This window comes from Tupaia chinensis, unplaced genomic scaffold, assembly GCF_000334495.1.
Source record: "Tupaia chinensis unplaced genomic scaffold, TupChi_1.0 Scaffold000116_1, whole genome shotgun sequence".
Classification (NCBI taxonomy): domain Eukaryota; kingdom Metazoa; phylum Chordata; class Mammalia; order Scandentia; family Tupaiidae; genus Tupaia; species Tupaia belangeri.
The window spans coordinates 1,202,305-1,218,168 of NW_006159580.1; the positions used below are offsets into that span (position 1 = coordinate 1,202,305).

Sequence of the window (15,864 nt, forward strand, 5' to 3'; positions counted from 1 at the left end):
TGCTATAGGGCGCGTGCGCTTGCCAGAAAGACAGAGAGAGACAGAGAGACAGAAAGCGAGAAATCACCCCCCAGGGGGGGATGGCCACGCTACAATCCCTTCTCCTCCATTCTCCTCTCGGGATCTTGGGCACGCACGCACACGCGCCCAGCATGAGTTTAAGCCACCGGGTCCGGGACTCGAACCACAGTCGACTATGTGGGAGTCCAGCGACATAGCCATTATGCTAACTGCTGGTCCCTGAATACTCTTATTCTAACATCTCTAACTGCATAAACAGCTCTCCCACCAAGGTTACTCAGGGTCATCCCCTACATAGAAGACCAGCTACCTGATGCCCGGGTGCTAATGGCACCTGAAGCCACCTGCATTCATTCCACAAGTATTTACCAAATAGTTACTGAAGAAAGGCACCTTAGTAAGGCTGTGGCAGGAGTGAGGGCAGAATAAACTGATAGGCAGCCCTTGCCCTCAAGGAATTTCGCCTATTAGGAGAAAGGATATATACATATGTATACATGTATAGACATTACAGGGAGTAAGTCATGGTCTAAGAGAGGGACGAGGCACAAGCCAAAGGCTACACAAGGCCACAGAGGATGAGGGGATGAGGAAGGAGGTGGCACCTGAGGTGGTCCACGAAGGACTGTGAAAGAGATGCAGAGAAGGGCACTCTGCAAGAAAGGAACAGCACAAACAAAACCGCCAGAAACAGACTAGTACTTAGCTCAGCCCTGCTGGAGTGTAGACTCTGCCAGCGAAGGCAGAGGACAGCGTGGGAAACGTGTAACGCACTGAAAATAAATCTTTAAAGACTGCTTCATCCCACCCTTCCCGTTACAGACGAAGACACTGATCCAAGGTCACAGTTAAAGGTCGAATTAAGAATCCAAGTCTCCTAACTTCCTACTGCTTTTCACAGTACCACATGAGTTGCAGCCAGATTATGGAAAGCCTTGAATAAATGGTTGCGTGTGTGTGTGTGTGTGTGTGTGTGTGTGTATTTTTGTTTTGTTGTTGGTTTGGGATAGGGTGTGTACACTCACCAGAGAAAAAGAGAGGGAAAGCAAGAAACCACCCCGGGGACGGTCACACCATCTCTTCTCCATTCTCCTTTCTGGATTTTGGGCAGCAAAATGCACCCAGCATGTCTTTTTTTTAGAAAGGTTTTTGCTATAGGGCGCATGTGCTCAACAGAGAGAGAGAGAGACAGAAGTGAGAGATCACCCCCAGGGGGGATGGCCATGCCGCAGTCCCTTCTCCATTCTCCTCTTTGGATCTTGGCATGCCCGTACATGGGCCAGGTGTGAGTTGTAAGCCACCAGGTCCAGGACTCAAATAAGGGTCGACTATGTGAGAGTCCAGTGATGTAACCTTTATTCCATCTGGGTCCCACATACCCTGCATGTCCTTCAAGCCTCAGGGACCAGGACTCAAACCAGTCAGTCAGCCATGTGGGGTCCAGCTGCCTTCACCACCACACCACTGAATGACTCTAAAAGGTCATATGTTAAAATGCTTTGAAAACTGTAAAGTACCATATGATATTGCATAATAATTGATGATGCCACACTAAGAAATTCCAATTGAATTCAGAAGATGTAAAGAAAGAGCCTGAAGGTTTTAAAGTAGGGAATAACAAGATCACATCTGGGTACAAGGTTTGATCTGTATTTTTCTTTCTTTCTTTCTTTCTTTCTTTTTTTTGGAGAGGTTTCTTCTATAGTGCTTGCTAGAAAGAGACAGAGACAGAGAGACAGAAAGTGAGAAATCACCTCCGAGGGATGATTCCCACATGGTTGACAGTGGTTTGAGTCCTGGGCCTGGTGGCTTATTTTCTTGCTTTCCCACTTTCTCTTTCTCTCTCTGGTAAGCATGCAGGCCCTATAGCAAAAATGTTAAGAATAATGACAAATAAAATTAAATATGTTTTAAAAATAATAATCAGTAAAAGAACAATCTAATTTCAAGGAGCAATAAATATTGACTGAAAACTGCCCATTAAATAGGTCCCTTCCTGGGACCAATAGGTGGTACAGGGGTTAAGGCACTGAACTCACACATAGTGGGCCATGGTTTGAGTCCCAGACCTGGCGGCTTGAAACTCATGCTGGGCACTTGTGCGTGCATGCCCAAAATCCTAGAGAAAAATGGAGAAGGGATTGTGGCATGTCCACCCACCCGGGGGATGATTTCTCACTTTCTGTCTCTGTCTCTCCAGCAAGCACACATGCCCTATGGCAAAAAATCTCTCTAAAAAAACCACACAGGCCACTTCCTGCCTGCTCCTGAGCTCTGTGGTGCTTCCTGATCTACGTGTACACACAAGGGGAGGTCTTGTATCTAGCTGGCAGAACTAGGAGGAAGCAGGGCTGACGGGGGGAAGCAGGGAACCACTCACTTGGCTGGGGGCAGGGACAGCATCTTGTGCATGGTGGAGGTCATCCGATCTCTGCCCAGACTGAAGGCATCCTTAGTCAGGGACACAGCCTCCTTGGTGAGGTCCATGGTGGCATGTAGAGCCTCCTTGGTGGCGTCCTTGGTCATGTGAATAGCACTCGACAACTCGCCCTCGATGTTCTTCAGGGGGATGAGCTCGCCCTGCCCATTCACAGCGGGATCCTTGCCAGCTGGGGGCTTCGATGCAGCGGGTGAGCTGGGGGCTTGGGCTCTGCTCAGTCTCTTGGCCTGTAAGGACTCGACTGCTTCATGACCCTTCCCTGCCAGCTGCTCTGCAGGCGGGCCTGAGTCCTGCAGCTCTCCATTGCTATGTGGCCTCTCCTGGGGTCCATCCAGATTCTCAATGCTGCCATCCTCCACGACCTTCTCAGGGCTGGCCGGGCCCTGGTCTGAAGAAGCATCGGACTTCGGTTCCTGATCCTCTGAAGGGGACAGCTCTGAGTCTATGAGGCTGGTGGTATCCGAGCCTGCAGAGTCAGCATCAACAGGCCCAGGGGCAGGATGCATGAGCAGAGCCACCTCAGCACTGGGGAAGAGGACCCCGATGCAAGCTGTCTGGTCCTGCAGGGGAGACCCAGTCATGGCCTCTGTGTCCTTAGCCAGCTGCTCCTGAAGCCGCTGCAGCACCTCCTTCAGGCGGAGTAGAGCCAAGTACTGGTAGTGGTCGAGCCTCAGGCAGACGTGGGCAGGGGAGTGTACGAGCACGTGCACTCCCGCTGCATCCTCCAGCTCTGTTGCAGGCCCTTTGTTGTCCACGCCACCACTGCCTTCGCTCAGAATGTCCATGACTTCCGAAAGGCCTGACAGGCGTTTCAAATCATGCTCAGTCTTTGACCTCTGGTGGGATACAGGCTCAGGGACAAGGGTCTCAGACTGGGCAGGACTGCCGAAGCTGGCAGATGGTTTTAGCCTCCCCTCTGAGGCCAAGAGGAGCTTCCGTGCCTGAGCCTGCTGCCAGCGGAGGGGCAGGCAGGCCCAAATGGACAAGGGGAAGGGGGCCACAAAATTCAAGGTACGGCCTTTGAAGTTCTCTGTTCCCTCAAAGTCCAAGGAGATCTGGGTGAAGTGGATGGACCAGAGATCCTGGGAAGCCTTGGGCCTCTGGGGAGGAAGGGTGCTAGCCTGAGGGAGGCGGGACTCCATCTGGAAGGCATGATGCAGAAAAAGCATGTGCAGAAGGCTGAAGCCACCTGGGACCTTAGGGAAATGATCATAACTGGAATGAAAAAACTCCGAAGCAGCAAAACCCCGGAAGAGACTCTGGAGGTCAGGACAGCTACAATGTGGGGCATGGCGTGTGTTGGTGGCAACCATGCCTGATGCAGAGACAGCCAGGGCCTGGGGGCGATGCACCTCTGCCTGCTCTCGCTTCTCCAGGGGAAAGCCCACCTTCAGAGAGAAAACGAAGCACAAGTCAGAACGGGCATCTCAGTATCTCGGTACTCCATCATTTTTTAAACTTTAATTTCAACATATATATGTACGTATATATGTAAATAAATATATATGTGAAAGATTTTAATACATCTTTATGGAGTACGGTGTGGATTTTTAAAGCAGGTATATAGTGTTTAATTATCAAATCAGGGATATAAACATATCCACTCACCGTCTTCCACATTTAACATTACAGTATGTTGTGCACATTCAATATTGCTTCTAACCTGTACTTTTTGGTGGTATGTATTGAATTGTCAATGACATTTGTTTTTTAAGTTTGCTATAGGGCATGTGTGCTCACCAGAGAGTCAGAGAGAGAGAAAAGAGAGAGAGAGAGAGAAGGCAAGTGAGAAATCATCCCCCAAGGGGATAGCCTTATGGCAATCCCTTGTTCTCCATTCTCCTCTTGGAATTTTGGACACACATGCCAGGCGCGTTATATAAGCTGCTGGGTCTGGGACTCAAACCACAGTCGGCCATGTGGGATTCAGCTGTCTTAACCACCATGCCACCTGGCAGGTCCCATCAATGATCATTTTTACTCTGCTGTTCCTTTGGCTTACATGCATTCTTGTGTCTGTAAGTCATTTTCTCCTGAAATCCCCCTGCCACCCCACACCCCAGGCAGCTTCTAGTACCTACGATTACTCTCTCTGCTTTCAATCATCTCACCACTAACACCCGTGTGAAAGGCCATTTGGACTGTGAAACTGTTTCCTCACTTCCATCAAGTGCATAGTTCAGAAACATGGATCACAGTCATGGGAAAAATGCAACCGTGGCTAGCAGCTAGGAACAAAAATCGCTCTACCTTCAACCGAAAGGCATCCAGTCGGATATCCAAGTGCTCATCTTTCTGGCGTGAATCTTCCAGCTTGTAGATAGCTTTGAACTGCTCCAAACTGCGGTATAAATCCAGGCAGAAGAGGTTTCCCCAGAGCAAGCTGACAGGATCCATGGTAAATGTTAGGCCATTTAACTGAATGTAGAGGTTGGGACAGGGAACTGGAAAGCAGAGCGAAAGAGAATCAATCGCCATGTACAAAGCTGAGCCACGCCCTTACCCACAGCTACAATGTACTTATCATCAAGAGAGCAGCAGGGTAAATGTATACAGGACAGTCTCTAACAGAGGTGTGCTAAACCAACTTAGACACCCAGAACTCCTAACGGCAAACGGGAATCTCGAGCGGCTCCAAGGCTAACGGATGTGGAGAGCGTGAGCCAGACGGGAGAAACAGCCAGCCCCATGCTTACCCGGAAGCTCCTGATTATCTGGGAAGTAATACTCGGTGAACTCGGAGAAGGCAAGTGAGAAATCATCCCCCAAGGGGATAGCCTTATGGCAATCCCTTGTTCTCCATTCTCCTCTTGGAATTTTGGACACACATGCCAGGCGCGTTATATAAGCTGCTGGGTCTGGGACTCAAACCACAGTCGGCCATGTGGGATTCAGCTGTCTTAACCACCATGCCACCTGGCAGGTCCCATCAATGATCATTTTTACTCTGCTGTTCCTTTGGCTTACATGCATTCTTGTGTCTGTAAGTCATTTTCTCCTGAAATCCCCCTGCCACCCCACACCCCAGGCAGCTTCTAGTACCTACGATTACTCTCTCTGCTTTCAATCATCTCACCACTAACACCCGTGTGAAAGGCCATTTGGACTGTGAAACTGTTTCCTCACTTCCATCAAGTGCATAGTTCAGAAACATGGATCACAGTCATGGGAAAAATGCAACCGTGGCTAGCAGCTAGGAACAAAAATCGCTCTACCTTCAACCGAAAGGCATCCAGTCGGATATCCAAGTGCTCATCTTTCTGGCGTGAATCTTCCAGCTTGTAGATAGCTTTGAACTGCTCCAAACTGCGGTATAAATCCAGGCAGAAGAGGTTTCCCCAGAGCAAGCTGACAGGATCCATGGTAAATGTTAGGCCATTTAACTGAATGTAGAGGTTGGGACAGGGAACTGGAAAGCAGAGCGGAAGAGAATCGCCATGTACAAAGCTGAGCCACGCCCTTACCCACAGCTACAATGTACTTATCATCAAGAGAGCAGCAGGGTAAATGTATACAGGACAGTCTCTAACAGAGGTGTGCTAAACCAACTTAGACACCCAGAACTCCTAACGGCAAACGGGAATCTCGAGCGGCTCCAAGGCTAACGGATGTGGAGAGCGTGAGCCAGACGGGAGAAACAGCCAGCCCCATGCTTACCCGGAAGCTCCTGATTATCTGGGAAGTAATACTCGGTGAACTCGATGTGGATGGCAGAGACCTGAGTGGGGAGGTTGTGGAGCTTCCGACTGCAGGAGAGGAGCGTGGACGGCTTCTTACTTGGCTGTCCAGCTGTGGAAACCTGCGCAGTCAAACTTACTGTCAGTCTCTCGAGCGACACCCAGAACATCCGTCAGTTTCACCTGAGGAAGTGTAATGCCTCTAGCTCCTTCCCAAGTCTGTCCTGGGGAACACAGGGCTTTCCACACACATTCCAGGAATTCTCGCATCTGCCTCACACATCCACGCTAGTTTTTCAACAGGTTTGTAGCAGGGCATGCAGAGCACACTGCGGGAACTCCCAAGTCCTGATCTCAGCAGCGTGCCCAGAAAGCAAAAGACCGAACTGATGATGAACCCAGAGCTGCGGTGCACACGCTCTGAGTCCACGGCTCTGTTCACACTGTCTAACTGCCCTCTACGTGAACCTGCTCACCTCTTCCCGTCACGTCCCCGGTCCTCACCTGGTGGATGTCGAGGTCGTCGACTCGTACTACCATGCAGCTAGAGCGTAAGCGATTCCATGCTGGAGGCCGGAAGGCAGCCTGCTTGCCCTGTGAGGAACTTCTCTCAAGAGGGGTCTTTCGAGGACTGGAAAGAGAATCTAAATAAAAACAAGAAGGTAGGAAAGAGAATCAGATACATTCAATTCTTTCTTTTTTTTTTTTCTTCTAATATGGTATAGGGTATGTGTGCTCTCTACGGCGAGAGAGAGAGAAAATGAGAAAACATACCTTATGGGACATGGTCACGCCATAGTCCGTTCTCCTGCATCTCTCCCTCCTTTGGGGATTTTGGGTACACACACACACATGCACACACACACTCACGCCCAGTGTGTTTCTCAAGCCGCTACCTCCGGGACTCACCACACAGTCAGTCAGTCATGGGGGATCCAGCCATTTTAGCCACAACACCTGACTGGCCCTGACTCTCATTATCAATTGCATTAGGAAGGTGCAGTGCCGAAAATCATTAATGCTATATGTAGGAAAGAAAACTTAACACTGCTTAGCTCCTAGATCGAATTCACAGCTATACTCTCCCTAGGACCGAGGCCGCCGATACTGAACAGAGATGATGACAGCCTCTCTTCAACACTGCAGCTACCCCAGGGACAAAGAGGACTCTGTAACAAACAGCCACTGATGTCCCTCCATGAGACACGGTTCCCCAACCATGGAAGCTAGGCCATCGCTTTATCTCCACTAGTTATTTAAAGATAAATGGCAAGAAGCTAAACAACTGGAGTCCTCCCAGTCTTCATGACCCACCTGCTTTCCTCCGGAAGGGTGAGTCTACCCCCAGGTGCCAGGGTGGTTTCAGACCTGTCTCTTCATGCCACTTCTCCATTTTGCTCTGAAATTCCATCACCAGTTTCTGTGCCCACTGGTCTCGCGTCTCCATGGCCTCACAGTGCCGCACCCAGTGTTTGCAGCTGTCACCTGAGCAGCAGGGAAGCACAGAAAGCTCAGCCCGAGACCGGGCTCCTGTGTTCTGATTCTGCCTTCTGTCAGAGTAGTCAGAGTCCACAACCTAATTCCTCTCCCCAGTCAGGAATTCTCAGGGCTGGGGACAATTACCCAGTGGGAGCTCCCGAGCTCCGGACTCCTAAATGACTCTCCCCTCGGGCTCCCCTAAAGGCCAGCTGCTGACTGCCACCGTCTCTGACCAGGAACTGCCAGACAGGCTCTCAGGCTGTGAGGGGCGGGCGGAGGGTAGGATCAAAAGCAGCATCGCGGGCACTGCCTCTGCTCCCACTTCCTCGTCAGCAGTGGCCTGGGCCGGGTGGAGGCGCAGCAGCGGAGCAGCTGGACCACATGACAAGACCATCCCGCGCAGGCCAGGCCTGTGCGTGCTGTGCTCGTAATCCAGGCTGGCTGAGACTGGCCACTTACTTACCCCTGCTGCTCTCTTGATGATAAGTACATTGTAGCTGTGGGTAAGGGCGTGGCTCAGCTTTGTACATGGCGATTCTCTTTCGCTCTGCTTTCCAGTTCCCTGTCCCAACCTCCACATTCAGTTAAATGGTCTGACATTTACCATGGATCCTGTCAGCTTGTTCTGGGGAAACCTCTTCTGCCTGGATTTATACCAGTTTGGAGCAGTTCAAAGCTATCTACGAGCTGGAAGATTCATGCCAGAAATAGGAACTGGGGTGGACTGTGACCTGAGGACTTTTTGGGGGTGCCTATTTCTCTCTCTCATGGAAGAAACAATATACTTAAAAAACAAATAGTGGACCCTGCAAATTTCCAGAAGACGTACTCTTCTTTTAGTTTTTTTCTTTCATGAGCAAGAGAGAGAGGCACCGCCAACGGGGTTCCCGTATCACATTCCACTTCAGCCAGCCCAGACCGTGGGCACGCGCACGCAGGCGTGTGAAAGGGAATGCCGGGGTCCAGCCCAGGGACTGTCCCATGTGGGCTAGCTGTGCCGCTGCCGCCACTGAATGGCTCCAGGATGTAATCCTGAGGGACATCCCAACATCTTTCTGAGTGTGTGCGCTAGTCCTTGGGACCAGTCGGCTGGCAATCAGAATGATCCCCCAAAATCTCCCTCAATATTGGGGGCCATGCTAGTACTGACCCCGTTCAGAATTCTCCTACCTGCCCAGTGGAAGGGGTAGTAGTCAAACGCCATCCTGCGGAAGGTGAGCTGCATGGCGCCACCCGTAAGTCTGTTTGCGGAGATTCCTATAAGAAAGCACAGGAGAATAGCAGCGAGGGTACAAGGAGCCTGAGCACCACGTGAAGCACGTAAAGTCCTTGAGGGTCAGCTCCAAAGCCCAGCAGATAACACGAGTGCAGCTGAAAAGCCATGATGCCATATGACTTACAACGACAACTTCCTCTTTTCTCATTGCAATAGCCAATGTGCGTGCATAAAAGATTTTTTAAAAAGGGCCAGCAGATGACATCATGGTTATATTGCTGGACCCCCACATGGCCGACACGGTTCAAGTCCTGGACGTGGTGGCTTGAAACTCACTCTGGGCCTGTGTGCATGTGGGCCCAAGATCCCAGGAAGAGAAGGGATTGCAGTGTGGCCATCTGCCCAGAGGATTTCTAGCTTTCTGTCTCTCAGCCGAGCACATGCACCCTATAGCAAAAAATCTCTTAAAAAAAGGGAAAGAAGTTGTATCTCAGTATCCCTTGGGTGTTGGTTTCAAGACCTCTGTGGATGCTAAAATCTGTAGATGCTAAAGTCCCTAATACAAAATGGAAATTTTTTTTTTCTTTTTTGGAGAGATTTTCGCTATAGGGCGCGTGTGCTCGCCAGACAGACAGACAGAGACAGAGAGACAGAAAGCGAGAAGTCACCCCCCCAGGGGGTATGGCCACGCCGCAATCCCTTCTCCTCCATTCTCCTCTCGGGATCTTGGGCACGCACGCACATGCGCCCAGCGTGAGTTTTAAGCCACCGGGTCCGGGATGCGAACCGTGGTCGACTACGTGGGAGTCCAGTGATATAGCCATTACGCTAACTGCTGGTCCCCCAAATAGCAATGTATTTGCACATAACCCATTCAATACATTTTTTTGAGAGTTTTTTGCTGCTGGGTGTGTGTGCTGGCCCGAGAGACAGAGACAGAACACAAGAAATCACCCCCCAGGGGGATGGCTACACCACAATCCCTTTTCCTCCATTCTCCTCTTGGGATTTCGGACACACATGCACACGCACCCAGTGTGAGTTTCAAAATGCTGAGTCCAGGCCTCGAACCACATACTACTACCTGGGAGTCTAGCAACATAACCATTACGCCATCTGCTGGCCCCATTCAATACACTTTAAATCATGATTATTTGTAATAACTAATACAGTGTTACATAAATAGCTGTTAATTGCACTGTTGAGGGAATGACGAGGAGAAAAGTCAGGACCTGTTCAGTTCAGATACAACTACTACAGGCCTAGCCACACAGTACACGTCAGCAACAACACACACTTCTTTTGTTTCTGTTTTTTATTTGCCAGAGGATGCATGTACTTCCCGGAGAGAGAGGGAGAAAGCACTGCCAATGGGATGTGGTCATGCCACAGTCCCTTCTCAATCCATTTCTACCCAAATCTACCCAGGATTTGGGGCCTGCACACACACACACGCCCAGCGTGTTTTTTAAGCTGCTGGGGCTGGAATGCACACTGTGGTAGGCTGTGTGGAATACACTCCCTTAACCACAGCCTACGAGGCCAGTCCCAGCAGAACCCTTCTGATCTGTGGTTGGCTGAATGTATGGATGCAGAGGGCCGACTATATATTCCACCGTTTCCGTAAATGGCTGTCATATCTCTAGAAAGACAAAAGCAACTGCAAACCTCAGGATTCAGCCCCAGGTTTCCACAGGCATACCCCACAGCCTTGATCACGGCCCCCAGCCCCAATACTAGAACTGTAGTCCCTCACCACGACTCTTGTCAGGGTCGAAACCAGGTTCCCAGATTCCGTCCCGTACTGTACTGGTGTGTCTAGCACAGAGCCTTACAAGTCGAATATGCACAGCAAGAGGAGAAAAGCCGACACAGAAACAAGGGAAGGAAACCGCCATGTGCTCCTCCAGGTGGTGTGCCTCCCACCAGTAGGGTCACTTCTACCAACCCCGGATTGGCTTCTCGACCTTTTTTCATAATCATCCCCTCCACTAAAGACTCTTTTTAGATACTTTTCCCTTAATCACCCCCCTCCTCATGAATTTTATTTATTTATTTATTTATTTATTTATTTATTTGGCTTTTGCCATAGGCTGTGTATTCTCACTAGAGAGAGACAGAGAGAGAGAAAGCATGCTAAAATTCCTTCTCCATTCTCCTCCTGGGATTCTGGGCACACACACACACACACACACACACACACACACACACATCCTGCATGATTTCCAAGCTGCCAGGTCTGGGACTCGAACTGTGGTTGGCCATGTGGGAGTACAGCACTCTAACTAGCACGCCCCCTGGTGATCCCAAGGACTAATTTTTTTAAGTTTACTTTAGTTCTTTTATGAGAAAGACCATGCTAAAAAGGGCACACAAGAGGCAGAGAGATGAACACAAACATCCTTGACTGGGACTCCGCACACAGGAATCCCCTTCCCTCAGGCCTCCAGCTAGTCAAGACCCTGCAGAGCAAGTGGACACGGTGTGCTTCGGGTCAACCTGGAATCTGAACCTACAGCCAGCCATGTGGCTTCCAGCACTGTTGTTTGTATGCTACTGACTGTGCCACCACTGCTACGCTGAAGAACCGATTTCAATTTAATTAAAATGAGGGGCCAGCAGGTGGCGTGGTGGTGAAGATGCTGGACCCCCCCAGCCACTGCTACTTGAACTACAGTCAGCAGTGGGCTTGCCTTCTCTCTGTCTCTCACTCTCTCTGTGTGTCTCTCTCTGGTTATTTTAAAATTTATAGGGCACGTGTGAGCACATGCCCTATAGCAAACTTAAATAATAATCATAATAAATAAAAAATAACTTCTTAAATTTCCTAGTAGATGCATGAAGAAAAGTTGTAATAATCTTTCTTTTCTTTTTAAAAATTTTTGCTAGAGGGTGCATGAACTCACAGAGACAGAAGGCGAGAGCAGGAGAGAAAGAAGTGAGAAAGCACTTCTGCCCCATGGGGAACGGTCACGCCACAACCCCTTCTCCCTTTCTCCCTGTTCCCAGGACTTCGCACCAGCGTGTTTTCCAAGCCACCAGGTCCAGGACTTCAGCTGTGCTGCCGCCACGTAGCATCCAGCCACCCTAACCACCACACAACCAGGTGGCTCCACCTCCAGAGAATCTTGAAGACCTTTCTGTACAACCTAGATCACTCTTCCCCTGTCTCCCTAAACCCAAGGTGAAAGAGTCAAAAAGTTGTAAAACTTTCCCTGTTCTTTGCCCCATCACACCACACCTGGGTACGGGAGAGGGAGGCTGGGGCCTATCCCCATAGCTAAAAATGTCTTATTTAAAGCTTTCTTAAATTCCACTAAGTAGATTAATTCAATTTAATAAATAAATGGGAAGGCCACGGTCATTCACATCTTAGTGTGAATTACAGAACTCACTGGCACTCGAAGAGGACAGTACGAAACGCCCTAATTAAGCAATGAGGTGAAACTCCCAATAATGCGCTCTCGACTACAATTTCTGAAAGGGTTCAAGCCAAAAGAAAACAACAACAAAACACCCAAAGCCTTTAGATGACATGTTAAAGAAATAACCAAATAAAATAATTATTTTAGTAACAACTTCCAAAATGCGGGACCAGCAGATGGCGTAATGATCACATGGCTGGACCCCCATGTACTTGACTGCGGTTCAAGTCCTGGACCCAGCGGCTTAAACTCATGCTGGGCACATGTGCATGTGTGCCCAAGGTCCCAAGAGGAGAATGGAGGAGAAGGGACTGGGGTGTGGCCAACCCCGCTGGGGGGTGATTTCTCACTTTCTGTCTCTCTGTCTCTCTTTCCAGAAAGTGCACATGCCCTATAGCAAAAATCTCTCTCTCTCAAAAAAAAAAAAAAGAAACTCCTCAGAAACATCTTCCAAAATGAAAATGAACGGGTAACAAATCACCTCCTGTGGCAGTAAAAGCAGTCTTTTTACTACTGTATCATCCCTCCTTTCTTCCCTCATAGGATGGGAGCAGACAGAGATAGAAATCCCTTCAAGGCGGGGGCAAGCAGGTGGCACAGTTGTGCTGGACTCCCACACAGTCGACTGTAGTTCAAGTCCTGGACCCAGTGGCTTGAAACTTACACCGGGTGCATGTGCATGTGTTCCCAAAATCCTGAGAGGGGAATGGAGGAGAAGGCATTGCAGTGTGGCCATCCCCCCTGGGGGGTGTTTTCTCACTTTCTGTCTCTCTGTCTCTGCAGTGAGCACATATACTGTATATCAACGCTCTCTCAAAAAAAAAAAAAAAGAAAAGAAAATAAATCACGTCAAGACTACAGAATAGCCAACAACAGAGGTAGCGCTGTGACCCAGCTGAAAGAGAATAGGTAACTCCCCCAAGGAAACTGAGTCTAGGTCTCATTAACAAGCACACATAGGCCTCAGAGGCAGCAAGAGGAAAATAAAAATCCACGTGAGTGTCAAAAACCAAGAGCTAGGGACCAGCAGTTAGTGTAATGGCTACATCGCTGGACTCCCACGTAGTCGACCGCAGTTCGAGTCCCGGACCTGGCGGCTTAAACTCACGCTGGGTGCGTGTGCGTGTGCATGTGCGTGTGCACCGAAGATCCCAAGAGGAGAATGGAGAAGGGACTGCGGCGTGGCCATCCCCACTGGGGGGTGATTTCTCACTTTCTGTCTCTGTCTTTCTGGCAAGTACACGCGCCCTATAGCAAAAGCCTCTCAAAAAAAAAAAAAAAAAACAAGAGCCGGACGCACAGGAGAGTACAAAGGGAACAGAGACAATACTGAAGGAACGAGCAGCAGAGTGGTGGTAATACTGGATATCTGCCTATAATTAAGGTCCTCCAAATTCAGTGTATTAACTCATTAGGGCCTAACAACAGTCTTCGAGATAAATATGTAAGTTGCAATTTAACTCAATTTCACAAGTGAGGAAGCTCAAAAGGTTAAGTAAAAGGTTAAGTGATTCCCCCAAGGCTCATCAAGAAAAGAAATAAGTCAATTACTTTCCTACTCTAAATAAATGTGCATGTGTACGTAACGTAATTAACTGCTCTAGGTATGACCAGGCATGGTATAACCTCCTTGCTTTAGAAGAGCATGACACACACACAAAAATCTAAGCTAAAATATATATATACATATGTTTAAACTGACTTGAGACTCTGAAAATTCTATACTGAATTTTACTTTCCTAAAATCTTACACTAGTGGTTCGGAGCTTCTGGCAAGCATCAGCATTGCCCAAGAAATTCTGGAGAGGGAAGAAACAGTTCGCATTGCTTGGACTCTCTCCTGAGGTTGATGTAGTGGGGCTTAGGGCAAGGCCAACAGTTGCATTTTATTACACATGACGGGCGGTTCTGCTGCACCCTAAAGGCCTCACGCTAACAGACTGCTACCACAGGAGGCCGGAAGGCCATGGAGTGACTGCGATTAAGGGAAGCCAACCGAAGCCCTTCACAGTGTCCCGGAAAGAGAGCTCATCCCCACTGCCCAGAGGTAGCCAGGCATCCGGACCACCCGCATGGCGCAGCCAGCCTCGGGCTTCATGCAGTACCTGGCTCTCTGGACTGGCTATCATCACAAATGTGCAGGTCCAGGCGAGAGATGAGCAGATGGTAGGAGGACTCTTTCACATCAAATTTCTCAAAGTACTGGCTCAGGCGGCTGCTGCTGCTGCTGCTGTTCCCCTGGCTGCCACCAAATGCCTGGGCCCAGGACTGCTGGGCACTGGGAGCAGGTGGCGTGATCTATGAGTGACAGAGAGAAGAACGAGAAGTCCTGACCCTCAGAGGCTCCTTCCTGCACCTTCTTTAAGCATTAGCCCAGCCTGAGTAAACCCACAGCTTACCAAGAGGCCCCCTCTCACCTAGAACTGTTTGCCTGGTAGCTCACTTTGGTCTGCCCCAGCTAAATAAACCAAACTCCAAACAGCGTGATTATGATTAGTTTAGTAACTGCTGGAGCGGCGTGCTGAGGGTTAACTTGCCCTCCTAGCTCTTACCACCAGGACTTAGCTGGCTGACGTCAGAGCTTTCCCCTTGGAAGCCCTCCTCGACGCCCTCTTTCAGCCTGTGCTCAGATGCCTCTTCCCTTGGTGCTCGCAGGGCAGTGTGTACCTTGTTACAACGCTTATCACACCACAGTGTGACAACTTGTTTATGCTCCAGCTTTTTTAATAATAAAGAATTATTTATTTTATTTAATTATTATTGTTATTTTCAAGTTGCTATAGGGAACATACACCCACCAGAGAGAGAGAGAAAGCAAGCCACCAGGTCAGGATTCAACAAGTAGGAGCCCAGCACCTCAACCGCCACACCACCCACGGGCCCTATGGTCCATCTTTCAAGATAGAGAGCCTGCAGGACAGGAACAAGAGACTTACTCTGCTTTTCCCCTCCAGCGGCTACCACTGTGTACCTGAAACACTGGAGGTCCCCAACGAACAGAATCGATGAGAAAACGGAGGTGTGGGCAAAACTTAGGAACACCCAGAGGTAAGTGACAAATCCCCAAAAGAAGCCACTCTGGTACAGTGGGGTCTGGCCTGCCCTCTCTCCAGCCCCACCATGACGTGGACTGTCTCTAACCTGCACAGGCTCGGGGGCCAGGCTCTTTCTTTGCTGGGCTGACTTCTCCATGGCCTCGCTCAGCGACTCGGCATACTTCATCATAGCCTTGAGCTGAGAGTCGGTCAGCACCCAGAGCAGGTCATCCAACAGGAACATCAGCTTGGAGGCGACCACGTTGCAGTCTTTGGTCTAGGGGCCACAGAGAACATGGGGTTTGTCACCCGGTACCAGCCCAGTACTCAAAGGTGACTGCTGCCCACGCAGCTTCAGGGGCGGCTGCTCAATCTCCAGTGCATGCAGAAGCACTTTGGAGAGCCAGTTTCCTACGGGACTACAAACGTTGGCTTGATTAACAAAAAACGGCGATAACTCCCTTCCAAGAGCCTCTACCTGCCAGTGTTTCCATAAGTGGGGAAAAACCACGGTTTCCAAAAGGAGGCAAACGTGGAGCTGGAGATGTTCCTTCCTTGGCGGACAGTGTGC

At 49.6% G+C, this 15,864-nt stretch overlaps 1 protein-coding gene across 1 annotated transcript in view; it reads right to left on the reverse strand.

Moving 5' to 3' along the window:
* The window catches only part of BLTP3A (bridge-like lipid transfer protein family member 3A), a 120,718-nt gene that overhangs the window by 35,522 nt on the left and 69,332 nt on the right, over nucleotides 1-15,864 (reverse strand). The window contains exons 7-14 of the mRNA XM_014586172.1: nucleotides 15,400-15,570; nucleotides 14,364-14,556; nucleotides 8,788-8,874; nucleotides 7,453-7,623; nucleotides 6,643-6,782; nucleotides 6,119-6,260; nucleotides 5,677-5,870; nucleotides 2,402-3,849 (exon numbers count right to left, since the gene is read on the reverse strand). Of these exons, the coding sequence (XP_014441658.1) occupies nucleotides 2,402-3,849; nucleotides 5,677-5,870; nucleotides 6,119-6,260; nucleotides 6,643-6,782; nucleotides 7,453-7,623; nucleotides 8,788-8,874; nucleotides 14,364-14,556; nucleotides 15,400-15,570 (2,546 nt within the window). The remainder of the gene's footprint in view (nucleotides 1-2,401; nucleotides 3,850-5,676; nucleotides 5,871-6,118; nucleotides 6,261-6,642; nucleotides 6,783-7,452; nucleotides 7,624-8,787; nucleotides 8,875-14,363; nucleotides 14,557-15,399; nucleotides 15,571-15,864) is intronic.